This window comes from Ixodes scapularis, unplaced genomic scaffold (assembly GCF_016920785.2).
Source record: "Ixodes scapularis isolate PalLabHiFi unplaced genomic scaffold, ASM1692078v2 PGA_scaffold12__126_contigs__length_90152505, whole genome shotgun sequence".
Classification (NCBI taxonomy): Eukaryota; Metazoa; Arthropoda; class Arachnida; order Ixodida; family Ixodidae; genus Ixodes; species Ixodes scapularis.
The window spans coordinates 71,740,805-71,762,650 of NW_024609838.1; the positions used below are offsets into that span (position 1 = coordinate 71,740,805).

The 21,846-nt window shown below is 47.4% G+C and overlaps 1 protein-coding gene across 1 annotated transcript in view; it reads right to left on the reverse strand.

The window, feature by feature from the left end:
• Nucleotides 1-1,663: 1,663 nt before the first annotated feature.
• The window catches only part of LOC115330949 (phospholipid phosphatase 1), a gene marked incomplete at its 3' end in the record, with an annotated part of 28,470 nt that continues 8,287 nt past the window's right edge, over nt 1,664-21,846 (reverse strand). The window contains 4 exon segments of the mRNA XM_040502084.1: nt 1,664-1,849; nt 4,020-4,134; nt 10,105-10,304; nt 12,252-12,412. Coding sequence (XP_040358018.1) covers nt 1,664-1,849; nt 4,020-4,134; nt 10,105-10,304; nt 12,252-12,412 — 662 coding nt within the window.

Sequence of the window (21,846 nt, forward strand, 5' to 3'; positions counted from 1 at the left end):
TGTAACTAATTAGAGAAACTTAAATTTCAGGAACATTGGAATCCACAATTTTGTTTACAGATGCCTCGATAGTGGATATCTATGTCACAATGCAACAAAATAAATTTTACAAAAGAGAAAGAAAAGAACGCGCAATATTTACGCTGCGATACTTATTCAGATTTGAAGCGATTTCAAAGCATGCTTCAATTCCGAGTCGACGTCTGAAAATTGAGGTATGTTGCGGAATCGCTCCTTACTCAAAGTGTATCTCGCAACGGAACGTTGCGGCAAATTGTTTTTCTCGCTTTTTTTTTTTTCTATTTTTTTGGGGGTAAAGTTTATTCCGTGACATATATCCGTCCTATCCAGGCACATAGAAAAAAAAATCGCTCGTTATTGGTATTAGCCGGGCAAGTCACTCCATCAACCAAGAACGGCCATGCACTATCATCCATCGAATCAAGAAAGAGCTCACAATCCGTCCGTCCTTCCAGTGTCGGGGCCGGGTAAGTTTTCTGGTTTGGGGGTTCAGTGTCGTTTCAAATACGTTTAACTAGTTGCTTTACAGCTCGGGCGCACGCGCACGAAAGCACGCACGCACCCACATTCACACACACACGCAGACATACACAGTCAAACAGACACGCACACGAACATACGCACGCACAAATTCACTCACGCACATCTACACGCATACACACAGACACCACACAGATACACGTCCACTCAAACACGCGCACACACTCACGTACACATGCACATAGACGTATACTCACGCGCAGATACATATTCGCGCAAACACACGTGTACAAGCGCACACACATGCGCACACACTCACGTACATATATATTCACACTTAAACTCACGCACACACGTGAGCACACTCATACACGCAAACACACACACCACACACATCCATATATTCAAACGTACACTCATGCATAGGTACACACTTTTCGGGGGGGGGGGGGGGGGGGGGGGAGTATGTCGAACATTACTTAAAAAAAATAGGTTGATTGACTAACTTTTTTTACAAAACGACCTAATCCACGTTTTTTCGAGTATGGCTTCGACAGTAAATACATCTGTTTTTCCCATCATTCTTTCTGGTGACCTCTGAGTGAAAGGTAATCCACAATGGGAAAAAGCGACTTTTGGGACGCCAATATCGAGGCCACTGCAACTCAATGAGTCAACAGGACGTCGCTGACGCGCTACTTGCGGCCAAAAAGCCCTCATTTTCAGGCCAAAAATTTGGAAAAGTGTCTATTGTCGCGAGGACCTAATTTCCGCGAATTTCTTGATTTTAAAATACCCGCAAATAATTCGGGCCTCAAATAATTCATTCCATGATGATGAATATTTAGCATGTCACTCGGAACCTGGGAAATCGGCACTTTGAGAAATTTGCAAATAGTCGATCTCGCGGGCCGCCATTGCTAAAAAAATGTCTGCAAGAGCGATCACCCCCCCCCCCCCCCCCCCCGCCCTCCCCCCTCGTTCCGACACCACTGCACACACCCACCCAAACACACATACACGCGCACAGGAGTACATACACACGCGTTCTCGCGCACACACGCAAACAGACATATACACGCGCACAAGTGCACACACACACACACACGCGCGCGCAGGCAGGCAGGGAAAGGAAAGCGTCGCGTGGAACCAGGGGGCTCACCGCGGCCACTCCGCCCAGCAGGCCGAAGAGGGATCCGACGAGCACGTCCACGGCGTGGTGCCTCCGGTCGTAGACGCGAGACGCCGCGTTCAGGCAGGCCAGCAGCAGGAGGCACGCCGACAGGACGCCGTTCCACACCCGGGACCGGTGAGACGACGTCGAGGACAGCCGGAACCGCGAGTAGATCTGCGCGAGGGAACAACTCAAGCAGTCGTCCACACGTTCCTCCCAAACAGGGACAAAAACTTGCTCCTTCTCTATCTAGGAACGAGTTCACGTTACAAGCCTTCCAGGGGTTCCAAAGTTCCCCTTATCTTGTCGTTACATTAACGTTGTATTTTCCTATTTGAATGGACTATTCTGCTAGAGATCCCGTAGATAAAATAAAGCGAGCGAGTGGAAATATTCACACCCAAATATAGCCACGATCACATTTGTTCCATTTGTTCCAGTTCTTTATTTTCAGCCCCGGGCACTTCCCCTTCCTTCGAAATGGGGGGTTGAATATTATTCAATAACAAAAAGTATTCGGCTAAAAATGCAAACAAATAGTGTGTGAGATAGAGAGCACGAGCGACGTTGCAACAGAGAAATTGTAAGTAAAATCGCCCCATGTGAATCAGGCTTCAGTGTCCGCCCAAATGTAGCGCTAGCGGTCCAGACCAGATGCGGAAGTATCAAGGGTAACCGTTCTCTCGCTCAAAAGCCACGAGCGATTCGAGGCAATGTACAATGGGAAGAGAAGCGGCCCACAAAAGCCCGCGCATACATGGGGGTAAACGCCGTCAACTACCTGGAACGGGCCCTGGTTTAGGGAGGAAAACGATAACCAACCGTCTGGTTTGTTACCCGTTACAGATGACACATGAAGCAAAAACCTGCAAGTTTTCTTAGAGGTGAACAGCCGAATGCAGATCCAGCAGATCCAGCAGGTCCGTGCGTGTATGGTACCCTTTCTCGGTAACAACGTCAGCCATATACGGTTTAATTTCTTTTTGCTCTCTGCACATTGGAATGAGAAGAGTTTTTTTAGGCGTGCATTTTCTTTTATCAAGAAACATATAGACTCGTGAAATCGAAGTATAATAAATTCGCCACCTAAAGACATTTGTTAAAAATTTTCATGGCACTCTGTCCATTGGGTTATTTATACGATATTTTTCTTTTACGCCCAAATAGTGCTCGAGAACATCCTGTATAGCTTTCGAAGCACGAGGGAATACGAACGAAGCCCCGGGGTTAGCAGAACATTATCGTATAGCGGGGAACGACTGCTGCAAAGATCTGCAAAAAGTTGACAAAGACCTGGAGTTTTTTTGTTTTTGTTTTTTCTCCCGTGAGGGGATTTGGGAGGATAGGGGAAGGTGAGGGGAAACCTTGTCTCTTTCATTGATGAAGGAAATCTGTTTATTATGAAATCGGGGGAAAAAAGGCAGGCTAACTAACAACCTCCACATTGAAAAAAGAAAGGAAACGAGACTGAAGGAGGAACAGATGAAAAAACGGAGAAGCACACACACCGTCTCAAGACGCAGTTACTACACACTGTCACCCCAAGAACAATAGTAGAAAAAGCCCTCCTAGCGCGGAACGTTACTAATTCCCCCTTTAAGTTGAATTAAAATGTATGCACAATAAGTGCATCTTAGGTCAGCTTTATGTCACTTTATCAAAATGTACACGTTTCAAACCTAAAAGCATCGTTTTTTCCTTCAAAACAACAATATCTTGAAAGACCTGCGTCTCGCAGCGAAATAATGCCCAAAAATGTATTTTGTCTTGATGCGACAACGAGTATTGTAGCTGCGTTTTGAGACGGTGTGTGTGCTTGTCCCTTTTTTTCTTAAAGATATGTTTCCAGACTTAATTTTTCATAATGGAGTATATTCATGTTTTTTTTTTTGTTTTGTTTTTTCCTTTGCCGCTCAGTTGACTTGTGCATTGCAGAACAAATGGTAACTTGAGGGCACTTTGAAAGTAATGAGTGGTTTTTGTGGGGATTTAGTTATCAGCTACTTTTCAGGGTCGAGTATTTAGTACTCTACTCATTTACTTTTTGCATTGTACTCACTAACTTAAATTTTTTTTTTTTTTTTTGTATCCCGTACAAGTCTGCTTTTGACACACCGCTTGGAAGGACTACTAGGCAAAATATGGAATTCCCACATCTAAATGTAGGCGTTGACTGCATTCGCTAAAAAGAGTAGGATGTAAAGTTCACTCCGAAACCCAATTTATCTATAGAATACGAGACGCATAGTCAAGGAAAGCGTGCGCGGAATTTACGGGGCTTTAAGATGTTTCAACCGTATGCACACTAAACAGTTGCCCCGGAGAAACGGAAGTAACGTCTCACCGCCACGAAGGTGAAGAGGTAGAAGCCGAGTGCCGCGTGGCCCGATGGGAAGGATTTGTGCATGTCCAGCAGGATCCGGGACTCCTTATTGGTGCACTCGTACTGCGTCACCAGCCTGTACGAAGTCGATTGGTTGGCGCCGCCTTAGACAAAACTTATTGCAAGATCCGTCTGCCGTTTCCGTCGATCTATTCTCAATCCTCTGTCAAAGCGTCCATGACTGGTTAAAAAAAGATACGGTCGTGACCGAAGAGCTCGGCGGCGGACGAGAGCGGCACGCGCGCGGAGATCACACCGCTTATACGTCGATGCCCGAATTCGACACGAGGGGGAACAAGGGGACAAGGGACAAACATAAATCTCGAAACTCAGCTAGGTGACTGGCGCGCAACCGAAAAAAGTCGCCTGGTCCTGGTTTCGAACCAGGGACCTCTCCATTTCCAGTGGAGAGGATCCTGGTTTGTCCTTTGTCTCTGGACCCCATGTTCTCCTTCTCCGGGGATTAGCATCCTTCTTGTCAAGCTCGCTTGCACGTTTGCATTAATTGCATTATCATAACCTTAAAATGCAGGCCGTTCACCCTTATTGCTGTCAGACTGGTGGCAGCTGATAAAACCCGTTTGCTCTGCTGACGTCAAACTCCTGGTTAGCTCAGTTGGTAGAGCGCTGAACTGGAAATGGAGACGTCCCTGGTTCGATACCAGGACCAGGCGGAATTTTTCGGTCGCTCACCAGTCACCTAGCTGTGTTTAAAGATTTGTGTTTGTCCTATGTTCCTCTTGTATCCCTTCTCCAGGGATTACCGTCAAATACCGCGGAAGCGCCAACTTTGTTCAAGCGCTCACTAACATTTCCCAAACTTGGGAATTCTGCAAATCGTACGTTACGCGCCTGATTTGACCGGACAAGCGCGAATGTCTAGATTATCCCAGTTTTCAGTGAAAGTTGGGTGGGCGCTCCTGCGCTATTTTACGGTATTACCATTGGTTCTTGTCCAGCTCACTCGCACCTTTGCGTTAATTTATGATAATAGCTTTAATATGCAGGCCGTTCACCCTTGTCAGTGTTAGACTGGTGGCAGCTGATAAAACACGTTTGCTCTACTGACGTCTAACTTTTGGTTAGCTCAGTTGGTAGAGCGCTCCACTAAAAAGGTCCCTGGTTCGAGACCAGGGCCAGGCGTAGTTTTTTGGTCGCGCACCAGCCACTTATAGCTGTGTTTGGAAATTTGCGTTTTTCCTTTGCCCCCTTTCTGCCCTTCTCCAGGGATTATTATCGTCATTCCTGTCCAGCTCGCTTGAATTTTTCCATTAATTGGATTATCGTAAGTAGAAATACCCGTCAGTACCCAGCAATGGCGACACTCACAAACTATGTATAGCATGGATAGTCGCGTTGGACGATTTCTCCAAGGCTGTCGTTGTTTGTTCGAAATCTTCGAGGAGCTGAGCTTGCTACAGGAGCGATGGTAAATTGAGGTACCGTCTCAAAGCTCAAGTACGTGTGATGATGTTGTGGAAAATATTAGTTGGTTTTTCATTTCAATGTCAGCAATGGTGAATTCACAGTTATGAACAAGAAATTGGCTCAGACTCTTTCTCAAGTTTCTTAATGCGACAGCATTCTTTAGCTGCACCCCCAATGTTGTGGACCTTTCTGGCCTCCTTTTTTCAGTTTTCCCGCTAAATTTGGCTGGAAAATTGATGTCACGTGACCTGACGCCCAGGAACCTAAGACAAATTCACTTCGCGCTAAATTTATCGGAAAAACGACGTCACGTGATCTATGTATCGATTCAGGTCTCCCGCTAAATTTAGCGAAAAATTTTCGTCACGTGACCTGTGCACCAATTAAGGTTTCCCGCAAAATTTATCGGAAACATTTACGTCATGTGACGTATGGACAAATTTTTCCCGCTAAATTTGGCAAAATAATTGACGTCACGACCTATGCACCGATTCAGTTTCCCCGCTAAATTTTTGGTAGAAAAATTGATGTCACGTGACTTGACGTCACGGGATCTACAGAAAAATTCAGGTTTCCCACTAAATTTAGCGGAAAAATTGACGTCCCATGCCCTATGCACCAAATCAGTTTCCCTGCAAAATTTAGCGGAAGAATTGACGTCGCGACCTACGCAGCACTTTAGTTTTCCCGCTAAATTTGGAGGGAAAATAGATTAAATAAAATAAATTGTTTGCTCAAAAGTTTTGTCATATTCACAGTGAGCTGCGTTGTGAGTATCACGACGAATGTTATCGCAATTCATAGATAACCAACAAGAGTGGTTTCTACCGCCATTTTCTTTTGCCTGACAAAATCGAAATATTTCGAACGTGGTACTCATGCGTTGACTGAAGCGGTAGTCGAGCTTGTCTTTGAACATTTGGCATGTGCCCACGGTCGTAGATGCTGATGTTGTTGCAGTTAAGGGGTCAGGTGATGGCGTCCGGCTGGATGTCGGGTTATTCGCTATAGGTCAGTCTCGGAGAGTTCATGAACTCGTTCTCCCGTATAGACCGACACGCTGTTTACAAACAAACCCGCGTTTGCCCACACCAGGTGTGGGCACTGCGCGTGCGCAGAAACCGAATTCGCGAGAAGCGAAGCGTCTGCGCATGCGCAGTGCCGTCGAAAGCGCAACCGCAGCTGCGTGACGTCAGGGCCGCGTGTTGGTCTATAGGGCGCGTTTGCGCGCGTCGTCTTGGACGTTAAAAGCAACGAACAAGTTTTCTAATCGTGCTACCCACTTTCGCTATTCGAAGCTGATGTTAGTTGCATCGGTGGCGTCCAAGTCGTAGATAGATAAAGCAGTCGGATTCAACGTCATTGTAGATGGAGTGATTATAGGCTTAACTGTGAAGCCGATGTTTTATGTTCTGCAGCGGCGTGCCGCGTGCGATGTAATCTCGCTGGGGAATGACCGTTCAGAATTGCGGGGGAGACAGTCTGTAGCGTCCCCGTCACCAATGTAGAATTGCAAACGTCTTCATTAGGAGTATGTCTCACCGCGGCGGGTAGGGTGAATACTAGGAAGTCATTCCCATTCACTACTACTTTATTATCTTCTTCGTTCACACCGCTATATGCGGTGTCCACGTGCTCAGATGAATTCCACATCACTACAATCAGTAGAGTGCGAGATTTATTTTGAAAGCCGTTTTAGTCCGGGGGGCGGGGGAGGGGGGGTGGCTTACCTCCATGTTATTAGCCGAGATACCGCAAGATTCTGCGAAGGCATCATACAATTTTGAGGACAGCACCATGTATACAAGGTTGTTGCTCAGTCGAACTGCTGAATTTTAGAATTTATTCTCGTAGCCGCAAACCGTGATAGGAAATGAGATAAAACGCAATGGGAGAAAATCGGTCGGCAACAGTATGCAACCGAGCACTGATGATCGCTATCGATTCCACCACGTCCTCGGTTTCAACATATACGGCAGCGCTTGGCTCTTGGCGTACGTTTTTGGTCAGATTCGGTGACTTGGCCATCTACTTCCATCCTGGATGACTGGATTGAATCGATGCAGTCAATGAGCATACCTCCCCCTTTAGCCACCCTAGTTATGGGGCCGGAGTTGTTGCTGTGGCAGAAACGGCGGCACTGCGATCGTATCCATCTCGACGCTGCATTACATTCTGTGTGACCAGTGATGACAGTGCCACGACAGTGAGGGAAAGGGGATATGCTATTCCTTTTTTTTTCAGTCTAAACTATAGCATCTACTTTCTTGCGCATATTGAAAGGATCCAAAAGCAGTTCGAAAGAATTCAAAACACGGGCGACGAAGGCAGGCAACCGCACTCCTGGAGGCTGTATGTCTCCATCCTCCATTTTAACTCAGAGTGTGTTTTATGGGTTGTCTTATATAAAAAAAATTGTCACGAATGAGCGTCATAAAGGCGCGACACGCTGGGGGCGTAATCTACTTTCCCCGCTAAATTTAATGGGGAAATTTATGTCGTGACTTGATGTCACCTCACCTAAGCATCAATCAGATGTCCTTTTAATTTCAGCGGGGGGAAACGACCAATAGAATAGTTTAATTTCTCCGCTAAACTTTGCAAAAAAAAAAAAGAGAACAAATTTAGATAAAGGAGGTTAAGAAGTGTGTGTTGTCTGTGCGGGACACATTCTGACCTCCCTGGTATTTTTGAGCATAATCAAGCTCGCGTTATTTTTATTCTTTCGAGTGGTTTGCAGTCATATTCACAACGCGCTCGTACTCTTCAAATTTGACAGGAACGATGAGCGATATATTCTTTTCAAAAGTTCATCAAGCAACATTGACGGTCGCCATTTGTTGGGCACGAGGCTTGTGATTGGGTACGAGTTCTCGCCGAGTGCCAACGCAGCCCTCGTGTCCAATACATGTTCAGAGTAGGTACCCAAAACATGGCGGATTCGGATAACAACGGCCACTATAGTCAGTTGCAGGTTAAGAAGGTAGCGGCAAATGCCCCTCAAAGGGAATCAGATATCCCTCCGCCACCTCCGCATCCAATAGCGTCCCACTGTTTCCGTGACGTCGCGGCCAACGCGCGAGGAGGGTCTTGCCTTTCTGTACATATTTGCTTTATCTTTCGACTTTGACTTAGCATTGTGGAAGCCACGAGAGGGAGATTAGAGTTCTCTCCCACCGACGGAAACAAATACGACTTTCGGGGATTAGCTTCCCCCCCGATGGATACAAAGGCTGCTTTCAGGGGCTCGGTTCCCTCTCCGATGAATACAAAGGTCGCTTTCTTAAAAAGTGGGATCGGAGACAAGTGGGAATCCATTGAAGCGGAACAAGGAGCGTTTCCAGACAACTCTTTTTTCGACTGCGGAGAGATTTGAAACGGGCGCATCAAACTTGTGGGAGGAGCTTCTCCTACCTTCTTGACTTGTAACCGACTATAGATGGCGCGCACTTCTGTAAGGGATCTATTTCAAGAGATGCAGCGATTAGCGGCAGTAGGGTGAGGCGTAGACACCAACTCATGTTTGCAAACAAACCGGAGCACTCCTAGCGGACGCCACCAGCGCCGCGCATGCGCGATAGAGTGTGGGCAAGAAGCTCGCCGTCGCCCATAAACAAACCATTGAAAAGCGATGTTGTCGGCCTTGGTGTGAGTCCCTCTGCCCTTTTTCGCGCTCGAATTGTTAATTTTACGTCTTCCTGGCGATGTCTGATTACTTGAACGGCGTCAGCGAAATTACCTAGGCTCGTTACACCGCAAAACTTTGCGTGAATAATGTGACATGTGGCGCTTCATTCCGCGTGGACGCCGCAGTATGTACGCTAAAGCCCGATTCGCATGATGAGATTTCGTTTGCAACTGTCGGTCGCGACGTCGATCGGGCTAAAAAAGCGTGAACGGTAGCTGAGATGGTCGACGTCGATACTGAAGATCGGAAGCAGAATCTAACCAAGTGAATCAGGCATAACAAGTCGGTGATGGCCACTGGTAACAATGATCAAAGTCTCCTTGTTCACATCGAGCCTGCTTACCAACGTTCAAACTTAAGTCTTTTGAGACCTGCACTTACTTCTTATCGCAAGTACCGGGCCAACATTTGGTCTACGGGCCGGTGTCGTCGAAAAGAGCAGACGACAAGCAGAAGCGTTTGAAAGAGCAGACGACAGTTCGAACGACCAGGCGGCCGTTCAAACTTGAAGACGCATTGAACGTAGTCCGCAGGTGGTCTGTACAACTTGACGGTTTTCCGGCGTCCATGTTGGAACAAAAAAAAAAAAAAAAAATCCGATGACCACAAGTATTTGAATTCAACCCAAAGTGCTTCCCGCCCAAGCAATCGTGGTCCGACGGCGTCTGGTTTTCCATTTTGACGGCACATAAGCACATTCTCCGTCGAACCGAACACATGAAAACTGATCTCCAAATCTTTCTCGGCTCTTTTGGTACAGCCCCAGTCGCGGCGTCTTGACGAGAAGGCAGTTTTTTTTCTAGATTCCTATCAAAAACAACGCAGGAATACACGTATCACATGGGGACTTCCCCCCACAGCCCCAGACCGGAAGTGCGCCCGAGGCGCCACCACCGCGCCGTCCCGTAACAGAGATGAGTTCGTGTATACCCCCGCGAACAGTCGAGCCTGTCCCAGTCTGGCCTGCAAGAGTCCAGGAAGTGCGGCCTCGGCTGGGTCACCAGGGTCTTGACCACCTCGACGGAAACAGAGACCAGCTCCAGGCCGATAACGTAGTGACGGAACGCCGACCCGACTACGCCCCAGTCGAGAGGTCCGCAGGGGTTCGCCCACCACTCCACCAGGGCGAGCTGCGAGCGAAGGCGAGGGTATTAAGAAGGAGGCAATGTTTCATAATTCTATACTTAAAACTCTATACTGAAGAAAAACGTAAGCTTTAAGCGCCATCCAAACCAACGCCTTCTTGTGCGCGCGCTTTTCCGGAAATTGCGTATTTCGCGACGTTTTTGCTGTTTCCGGTGCGCTTTCTGAGTCACAGCCATGCGCGTTGGTTAGGAAGGTGTGGCTTCGGGCGAGCGGAGCGCAACTGCGCCAGACGGCGAAGAAACGCGGAGCCGGAACTAGTACACTCCACCGATTGGCCGGGAGAGGAGCGCCCTACTATGTCACAGGGCGTTTTTGTGCGCCTTCAGGAAAAGTTGAAATCATCCCCCATCCAACTTTCTTACGCGCGCCCGGAAGGCGCACGGAATTAGCGCGACGTCACGACATACGCAATTTCCGGGAGCCGCACGGCCTACGCGCGCACAAAAGCGCTTTGGTTTGGATCGCGCTTTACGCGCTGTTCATACGCTGCGAGGAAGTAGTTCCTATAATATTGGGCTGTCTGGGGAAAAATCAACGCTTTTGCCGTTTAAAACGTGTGCATCTTGGCAAGATCACACATAGCTAATTTAAAATGCACCTACTTGTGTCTTACTTCTTTCCATAAAGGGGGAAAATAGTAATGATCTGCGAGGAGTCGGATGTTTTATTACAACGGTTCTTGAGGCGAAAACGAGTACAGAAGAAGTGCACTTTTGTTTGAGAGGTGTTCTGAGAACAAGGACGTAGAATACCAAGGGATGGATACAACCTGTATTATAGGGGGGAGAAAACTGAAACGAATTCAAAACGTATGCCATTTTAGAATTTAAAGGGCCCGACTACCGAAGGACATCACGGGAAGAGGCTGACTTCCTCAGGGCCCTGAGATTCGGTGAAACCGGCGAAACAAAAATGTTTTGAAAACGTAGCGCTCAGTAAAAGAGGAATGGTGGCTGAAATCAAGGGACGGATATAGAGTACATTTTTGGCTCTAGATTTTTTTACCTGTAGCCGAAAAACCACTGTCTGGCACGTGGCGCAAGTCACCGCCCGACGCAAAGGGAACAGCCGCCATTTATTCTATTCATCCAAGAGTGCCCTCATATACATCCACTAATGTAGAGCGAGCACTTTTCGGTATGCAAGTGAAAGAGAGAAGGAAACAAGACAAGGTGAAATGCTGTGATCACGTGTGCAACGGATTGCTCAGTTCTCGCAGCTGCTTCCCAGTCCGGAACAGACGACGACTCGCCATGGTATTTTGGTTTGCCGCAACGCGTCTCGTAGTGATAGTCGACATGACCCTTCGAGGCCTTTCCTCTCCCACTTTTCGAAAGGCGACTACTTACGCCCGTGTGCACCCTTACGACAAGAGAACACGCTGACTCCATCTACGAGGTAGAACAACCAGTTTCCTTATATTTTCTATTTCTTTCGCGAATCATTATTCCTTTCTTGGCTTGAAAATCTTTTGGACAATGTCGTAAACGACTATTTCTCATAAATAGTACGTATATTTGATCTAGCAAACACCGAAAAACCTGCGGGTCAAGAACTAAGTGGAAGCTCCTCCCCCCTCCTTCCAAGTTAGCAGAGCGAACACCGGAGAGGAGGCGATGTCCTCTGCAGCGTTCGCTCTGCTAAAGTGGAAAGAGGTGAAAGGAGCTTCCACTTCGTTCTTGATAGTGCCAGGGTCAACTCAAAGATACCCCCATCTCCCTCCCCCCTTTCCTCCTCTCACAATGGGCGTAACTCTAGTAGTAGCGACGCCAAGGCGAACGCGATGACATCTCGCGCAGGCCTTCTTTTCTAAGTGGTGTTGACCTTGCTGAAGAATGGTAGGGGTGCGCGTTTTATGCAGAGTAGGGCCAGAAAAGGGTAGCTATCGTCTTTAAAACGAGGCAGGAGCACACGCGCCGTTGTCCGCTCACCAACGGGCCCGGGACGACGACGACCAGGAGCAGGATCTGGCCGAGGGTCACCGTGTCTCCACGGAACGGGTGCCGGATGTCCGGGTCGTCGCACCTGAAGCCCGGAAGCTTGCTGGGCAGGAAGGCGCCTCGAATGGACGCCACGCACAGGAGCAGAAGCGCTGCGCCAGAGAGGATGAAAATACGTCATCCTCTTCCATCCGCTCCTCAATGTCCTGGGTTCCTAATATTATCCTTAAGCTGGAAGGGTCATGCTGCACTCTGCAGTGGTAGCCGCCAGTGAGGCATACAGCCGACGCGGCGGGCCCTTCACGAAGGGTCCGCCTGTAGCTCTCAAGTTTGACCAGCGCCTCTGGCGAGCAAAATGGAAGATTTAGCGCTCGCCTTTCAGTTGTGTGTCATTATTCTTTTTCATGTTGCTCACGGACGCTAAGTTGGCAGAATTTCATTGGATGATACACGTTTGTTAAATTAAACATAAAAACTACACGAAAACAATTTTTATCGTTTTGATGGGACACTGAAAGTGCGAGTTCCATTTTTCTTTTATTAAAACTTTTTCTAGTTCTCCAGAAACTCCGCTACCGCGCCTAGGCAGATGCTGACAGACGCTAGTAAAAGACCGTGACTCGTTCATAATCGAACGCTGCAGTGCCGCTTTATGCTTGATGCAAGCACTACATGGTCTCATCTTACGGACGCGCTCGCACCCCCTGGCCGAGAGAAGCAGGCCTACGGAACCGACTGGAGCGGGATTTTCAGGGCCGCACGACGAAACCTTCAAACACCAACCTCGAGGTTATCCCCGGACACTTCCCTGGGTTCAGCCAGCGTACTTCATGGCACACGCCAACAGATTTGGAGACCAGCTGGATGGAGGACCGGCCCGACGAGCAGCTATTAAGCAACACTGGGCCGCCATCACCCGCGACATCGTCCCCTCACCCTCACCCAAAGCTTTATTAAACATCGTCAGAACATATCTGTCATCTGTACACATCTCGCATCACAGAAGCGACGCCGCAGGCCTTCGTGGTATGGACTACTATAGCCTTTTCGCGGTGCCGTGGATAAATATTATTATTACTATTACAAATAATAAAGTTGTGTCTTTTCCCTTTAAAATCCCCGACGAATTAGAAAAAGAGATACTTCCAGTCTGTTTTTAGTGTGTCACGTGACCTGCCGCTAGGCTCTGCCGCTAGGCTCTGCCAGTGCCACTGTTGTGTCACGTATGTACGTTTTGTCAGAGACCATCTCTTCAATTTGCTCTAGAATCTTAAGAAAAAAGTATCTGCACGATATTCTGAACGCATTTTAGAGTGAAGTCACATAAGGTGGGCGTATCGGTACCCATTTTTAATATTTGAGGCTTCGATCCGGCACAACGGGCTACCGGCAGATTGGCTATCTAGGGAAATTGTGTCTGCTCATATATCCAGAAACAAAACGAATCTCCAAAATTAACACCGTATATCTTTAACAACAAAATGCTTTTAAACACATTATTTTGGAACACATACATGAATACTTAAAAGGCAACAGCTTAGTGTAGAATCATGAGAGTTGGACGGGCGTGTTGATATAGATACTAATATAATGAAGGCTAAACAAAAGGAAGTGACGAGTACAGATATGTATGTTTGTCCTTAATTATACTTGTACAATCATCAAGATGGATTTAGACGGGGTCCTATCGACATCCGTTTCGTGTGCAATTTGTGACCATTGCTGGCCGTCAGTAGGCAACGCGTGAAATTCGCTGACTACGCCATCTAAGGGTTGTTCTCCTGTCCCGCCTCGCCCGCGTTTCCCCCGCCGTCCTCAATGTCTTCTGTCTTCTTTGTTTGCTATAGCTGGTTCTATAGACCTTTTCCACAAGGGCGCCGCCATCTTGAATTGTCGTCACTTCCAGTATGGGCGAAAACATTACTTTGCCGTCGCCACGCCAATAGAAGACATTTGGGATATATGTCTAACCGTCACACATTCTTGTTTTGGCTCCCCTCTATTTTTTTACTGGTTACAGGTTAAAATGTTTTACTATTTTGTCGTCGCCCATACTGGAAGTGACGACAATTCAAGATGGCGGCGCCCCTGTGGAAAATGTCTATACAGTAGCTCCCTATAAAAACCCCAATCCTTTCGATGCCGCAAAGGCGCTGCACGTCTCGCAACCGGTCTATTTGGATCGAGTCTCCCTTCGGCTCAAGCTCAATTCGACGTTCTATTTGGCTTAACCTACAGTCTGGCGATAGTCTTAATTGCGACCGAACTTCTCAATTAGGCTTATACCCCATTCACAAGGGCTGCCTAAAGGATCTGTAGCTTAGGTCCCTTAGGTAAAGGTACTTGTATCAAAAGGCGTTCGGGATCACACGGCAAATGAACGGAGGGTTTAGGGTTGATGTTTACTGCACCGGAGATCGCCCGGTTGAACCGAGGGACGAACGAGCAATATACAACTTTTGGTTCAAGCAGGTTTGAGACACGTTCTTTACTCTATTAAAAGTGAAATTAGTCGTTTTAAAGCAAAATTATAATTGCTTTATTGATTTCATTGCATGGGGCGAGTAAAAAATAGGCTTCTCTTTAGAATGTCTCACTGGTGTGGCCAAATTGCCCGCCGTGTTATCCAATCCAAATACAAAGGAGGTACGCAGTCGAGGTACACAAGGTGTAAAAGGTGATCGACAACTCTCCGTGTTTTCCCGAGCTTGCTCTGCTACTTCTTTGAGTCTGCCTCTGGGTCTTCTCAACAAAGAGCCTCTCGAGACCGTGGCGGGTCGTCTCGTACATTCCGGTGTTTCTCCTTCGTTGCCGGAGTTCGCCGATGTTGTCCTCCCAGAGACGAATTAGCGACCATGTTTCAGCCTCGGACCAGTGAACTCGAGGGCTTTTCCTACTAGTGCCGCTAGTGCTGGCACCCAACTTCACAGGTCCTCCAGGCGAAATCTTGGTCACAAAAATGCTCTGGGCAGGCGAAGCGGACAACTCGTCGTCGCTACTCAAAGTAAAGTGTACTCACTACTCAAAGCTCGTACGGCCGCCATTGCGTTCAGGCCACCGCTGATACCCGCTGTCACGAGTATAAATTTGTCGCTACCCTCTTCCACCAGGTTTGTGCTCACGTTTCCTTTGTAATCTTTGCCTCGCAAATATTATTGTGATTATCAATGCAGTAAACGAAGCAGAAGCATATCTGCTAGATTTTTATGTGGAATTCATGGGTCCGAGGCTAATCCCTGTGGCTTTAAAGGGAGGTCTGCGAGCTCCGTTTATTCTAAACCCACCTTTAGCGAAAGGGACCTTTGCGCGCCGTGTGATTACGAACTCCATCTCCCTTTACTAGGGGGACCTATGCTAAAGGTATCTTTATACCGCCCGTGTGAATGGGGTATTACTTTGCAGTTATGGAAGCATTTTCTCGATTTAGCTAAATTTTTCCATTCCGCTTAATTTTCAATTCGGTTGGACGCTCCCCTTCAGTTTTAGATTTCAATTCGGTTAAAAGTTTCAGGTCGACTGGCAATTTTGCTGGAAGTCTGTCAAGTCTTTGGCTGTGCTGTTGAGCTGATACTTTCTGCTAGACTTTTTAGGTTTGATTGGCAAATGTGTCCTCGCTTCAGTTGGGAGACTGCAGTACACTAGCACATACGTCAAGCCGAATAGACGCATACGCGTTTGCCTAGACTTTAAGGGCATTTAGTCGGCACCTACTCCATCTCGTTATAAGGTGGAGTAGAACTTAGAAGGAAAGGTTAGAGAAAGAAGGGGGTAGCTGGTCGGTGCTCTGGCCGCACGAGTGCACGTTGAACCAAGGCCCTTTCGAGAGCAAGGATATCGTAAGTCTTTGCTGCACTCCGCGTGAGGCAGTGAAGCCAGCCTTTCGCTCACTGCACGACGCGGAAGGCGGAAACACGACAACGGACTTTCTTTTGTTTGCATCATACTTATTTTGGATGATAAAGAACAGGAGTTCATACTGTCTGAGCCAGTGGCATGGATAACTAAGTTAATTCCACCGTACTACAACTGTTAATGGCAGCCTTTCGTTTGTGCCAGAAATACTAAAAACCCTGCATGAACTGTTTGTGCTGACTGCGTCTGCGGTCAACACGAACAGGTTCAAAAATGCATGGACATTTTTGTCGCGTTCTCAGTGTTCTCACAGGCGGAATTGGACACTGGAGAGAAAAGGATTTGTAAGAAGCCTTGCATGACTGAGCTGGCGCTTGCTGGGGGGCTTCGATTTCCTCTTTTCCTTCCCCCAGAAACCTCAGAAGCCTCAGGGTCAAGGCCCAAGTACAAGAACGAGTAAAGCCACTTAGCGATTCATCGACCGAACACGGCTTTGCAATGGATGGATGAATGGATGGATGGCTGGATGCACATGGGTTAACCCTTTATATATGGTGGCGGCTTGCCCCACCTCGCCAGTGTGCTTAATATCAGCACTCATATCCTCTACCTAATCTGTGAAACATAAAAGAGGCCGTACAACGATATTCGGTAAGAATGTATCTTACTTTACATGGGCTTACTGGCCCTGGCATGGCCCAAGTATACTCGCACGCTACGCAACTGGCCACGAAAGCTTCTTTGTCGCAGGGTAATTTTAAGGATAAAACCGAACGTCTTCCCTTTCGCAAAGCTTGATGACGAAGTTGGGGGATCGCATCGGTGGCGTTGTCAACGATGCGATTCCCAGGATTTCGTCATCAAGCTTTGCTAAGGAGAGGCTGAGGGACTGACTAACTTTTCGCTGTCTAAACAGCACAATTTTTCCTGCGTGGCTAAGGTCTCTCGCAAATACGAGGGTAACTTCCGATCGCACACGTCGCGCTCGCTCGCTCGCACCTGCGTTCATTATGCACGGGCGCAGGGAACGAGAAAGATATCTATAGCACTGCATGGAACAAAAGCAACAGGTGTGTGAATACAGCGGCGTAGACTTTCCATTTTCCCAGGGGGGGGGGGACAGGCTGAGTTCTCCCGGGGGGGTGGGGAGGGGGGGGGGGGGGGGGTGCTGCGCGTTATTTTTTTGCCAGAACTGGAGACTGAAGCTAACGAAAACACGCTGGAATTCCATTTCCCATGTATTTTGTCAATAAAGGCAACGTGCGCGTTATTTTGTTTACATGCCACAACTAGAAGCTCGTTACATGGCACGTAAACAGCGTCTCGGTAAGGATGCCCGGGGGGGGGGGGGGGCACGAGCCCCGTTGCCCCCCCCCCCCCCCCCCCTTATAATCTACGCTTATGTGTGAAGATACAACCCCTGGCCTTGCGTGGTTTGAGAAAACGTTTCCGAACGGCTGATCTTGCAGTCCACACCTTACAGTTGTGCTGTACAAAATATAGAACAGTCCGCAGTGCCGAGAGAATGCATTGCTCTCTCGGCGATATAGCGAAAATTGTATGGTTATACAGCCGGAAGTTAGTCTGCCTCAGTGGACGTCTGGTGTCTGATCAGCTGTAGATGAGCAATTTAGCCAGTGCGGTACAACCGCTAGCCCGGGGTCTTTAACGTGCATCACGCAATAGTGATACACAACCGGACGCCGGTACGATGCTTATGCAGATCGAAACGAGCAGGGGTCGGGATTGAACCCAGGGCCCGTTTGCTCGAAGCGCTAACCGCGGCTAAAGTTAGCCGCAGTACCTAGGAGAGCGATTTTTTTAAATCACGTGACTGGCTCGGTAGGGATGCGGGGAAACATGGCGGTGCCCCAGTGAGTGAGCGCCGCTCGCTTTGGAAATAATATGTCGTTGTCGTTGCAATACAGGGCGCGTTAGCCACCAACGAATGGTGCAGGAGGCTTTCGCTTTACTTTATCTCACTTAAACCGCAAAGCATGGGCAATCACATCGCCGCATTTTTTAGATAGTCTTTCGATTCTGGGCATTCCTAAGCCTAAATGAACGCGATAATTGTCGGCATGGCAACGTCTTTGGAAAGCGGATTGTTGATAGCACACAAAAGCAGACAGCGTCCCAACAGACCTTTTTTTCTAAATTATCCAAGCACCGAGGCGTATGTTACGACTGTAGTTGCACGCGTCGCGCGTGCTGGCGTCTGCAGTAGTAACCGTTCTAGAGCAAAAAGTATAAAACAAATTTTGCCTTGCACGCGCGTTCGTTAAAGCCTTATTATGATTTTTTACTTCGAATCTTTTATAAGAGGAAGGCCAGCGCGCGTGGACCGAAGAATTACACTTCCAGCGTTCTCCTCGCGATGCTTGGATAATTTAGAAGGAAGTCTGTTGGGACGCTGTCTGCTTTTGTGTGCTATCAATACCCGGCCGATTGAGTAGGCAATCCGCTTTCCAAAGACGTTGCCATGCCGACAATTATCGCGTTCATTCAGGCTTAGGAAAACCCAGAATCGAAACATTATCTAAAAAATGCGGCGATGTCATTGCCCATGCTTTGCGGTTTAAGTGACGTAAGGCAAAGCGAAAGCCTCCTGCACCATTCGTCACCGACTAACGCGCCCGATATTGCAGCTACAACGACATATTATTTCCAAAGCGAGCCGCGCTCACTGACTGGGGCACCGCCATGTTTCCCGGCATCCCTACCGAGCCAGTCACGTGATCTCAAAATCCCTCTCCTAGGTACTGCGGCTAACTTTAGCCGCGGTTAGTGCTTCGAGCAAAGGGGCCCAGGATTCTGGGTTCTGCAGCGCGAGCTTTCACTCCACGAGCTTAGAGCTGGTGTGCGCTAGACCACCAGCTCGGTGATTTGGATTTGTCTGAATATTGGTCCCCAATTTTCAGGCTAGTTGTGGACCATGAAGAAATCGCCGGAGTACCCTTTTAAGCGGAGACTAGAAGCTCCGCCTTCAGTGCGAGCTTTCTACCCTTGCTAACGCAAGTGTGTACGCTCAATCGCGCGCAACCAAAGCACTGCAAAAGCCAGTGAGCTCGCGCTGAAGACGGAGCTTCTAGTCTCAGCTTAAAGAAATGCTAAAACACTTATTGACAAAAGAACAAAAAAAGAAAACGAGTTAGACAAGAATTCTGGCGTATTTTTATCCCGGGAATCACGCTCGTTTTCCCCAAAGATGTAAGTAAACGGAAGAAAACACGAAAATTCTCCGATTGGTCACGACGTCATACTAGGATCTTGGATCCGCCGGGCAGGTGTCGCTCACGTGGGGAGCGCGTGCAACTGCAAGCTTGCGAGATATATATATTTTCCGCACTGACGCCAATCGTGACGTCTATTTCTGACCTTTTTGAAAATAGCAAGAGTGCGCGTGCATAGCTTTGATAGGCGCTGAAAATGTGCGAGAGCGAAGGTTCCGAAAACTTCTAGAATGACGTCACGCTCCGGGAAGGAGGGGCTTCAGCGGTACTTTAAAAATTAACTTCTGCAGCCTCCGTATACCAAATTGGAAAAAAAAATAAAAAATAATGCCAATATTCGTGATCCTGGAGGCCAAATGAAGACGATTTAGGTGTTTTTGCGCAAATACAGAACCGCTTCAGCTTCCCTTTAAGGGTGACGGAGTACAGTAGTTTTGCGTTTAATGTTGCCAAAAGGGCTCCGACAAGGGAACATGACAAAGGCTGCCACTGCCGACGAAGCAAACGTTCTCTACTCCTGCTGCCAAAGACGCGGCAAGTGACGCAATTGCCAATGTGGACGTCACGACGTCCACATTGATTATTGCGTCTTACGACACGACAAGCGACTCCGTTGCCGAATATGGACAGCGTCGCCAACAAAAAGGCGACAAACAACCCAATCATCAACATAAAAACGAAAAAAAGCGGTTTAGCGCAATTTCGCGTCGTTAATTTTGGTCGCTCATCTTGCGGGCGACATAGGGGTAATTTACTTTATTCGTAGCGCACAAACCTGACACGTTAAAAAAAAAAAAAAAATCTACCGGTCCAAGATGGCGAATCTGGATCAGGGGACCGATTAAGGCCACATCGAGAGCGAGATCTAATGTGTGTTAAACAACATCCCGCCGTAAAACACGGTCAAAAGGAGAGGGACACAACACGAAGCGGTATTGTCTAATATGTACCCCATTCACACGGTCAACATAAAGGTACCTTGAACATAGGTCCCTTTGCTATCGGCGATTGAGCCGGTGCTTTTGGGTACCGAGCACACGCCACGCGCGGAAGATCGTCGATTGATTGGCCGCAGAGAATAAAGGTCCGTAGCTAAAAGTACCTTTACGGTCGTGTGAATAAGGTATGAGACTCATCTACCAACTAGCCCATCTTTCCACTCTACAGGCTGTTCTAGAGCGCTATTCGGGCCTAAAACATTTGTATAACTAAACCAATGAAGCGAGTGCATTGAAACTTTTCAGAAGGATGTCTTCAGGTGACGCATATATCATACTCAAGGTTTAATAATGTAGGTTCCAGAAAACAAAAAGAAGCCTATAACAAGTTGTTTTCATCTATGCGCTGCTAGAGAGGGAAACGGCAAAAACCATCTGATCTGCTGGAACTGCTCTCGGGTATTCGCCTAAAAAGCTTGCACCTTTTTGCTCCATTTATGGCCGTTTGAGAGTAGCAGCGCCAAGCAGACGGTTTTTGGCATTTTCCCTTTCTGTGCATAAAGAAAAAAAAAAAAAGACTTGCTTAGGTTTTATGCTTTTTCTAGAAACTACATTAATAAAACTCTAGTATGATAAATCACAACCCAAAAACACATTTGTGAAAAGTTTCAAAGCACTCTGTCCATTGATTGATGTATACGATTTTTTTTTTTAACGTGCGAACGAGCTACGGAGCTTCGTTCATGGTCGCTTCGAAAGTTAGACCATGAACGAAGCGCCGTAGCTGAGCACTGCGACGTCAATGACCACAGGATTGATTTTGTCAACACCAGCATTCTGGCCGTTGAGACCAATCCGAGACATAGACTTTGTATGGAATTCTGGCACATACAAACGACGCCAGAAAACAAATAAATCCCTCGGCACTCTGCCGACCGTCTACGTGAACGGACTTCGCCACCTCACTGATGCAAAACGATAAACACTGCCGTAGAAAAAAAACAAAAAACAAAACAAAAACAGAATACTGTTTTTCAACGGCCATATATAGCCGCAGTCAACCCCTGAAGAAGAGATCGAGCAGGTCTCGAAACGTAGGGTTCCGCCTTTAAACAAGGATTTGGTTGGTGTATATTTTATTTATTATTATTGTTGCTCCCCAACCAAAGAGACTCCTCTCAAATGTTCAATTTCAACCGTAAAGTTGATTTAACTTTCAGGGTAGCGGTTAGTGAAGATGCACGTTCCTGTCCACAGTGGGAAAGTGTGGAAGACGCTACAAATTATAGACTAACTTATTTGTTATGCACGGTCAGAAAACTGCTTGAACATATAGTCCATGGTTATATTCCCTTGTTTTTGGCGACAAATAGCTTGGTCTGTGCTGAGCAGCATGATTTCAAGTGCAGTCTTTCTACGGCAACGCAACTTTCGTAGACGGTACATTACTTTTCAGAGGTAATTAAGAAGAGAGAACAGGCGGACGTTATATTTAAAAAAAAAAATTTAAAGACCTTCGACCGTGTATCAAACGCATAACTTCTTTTAAGAATATCTAACATA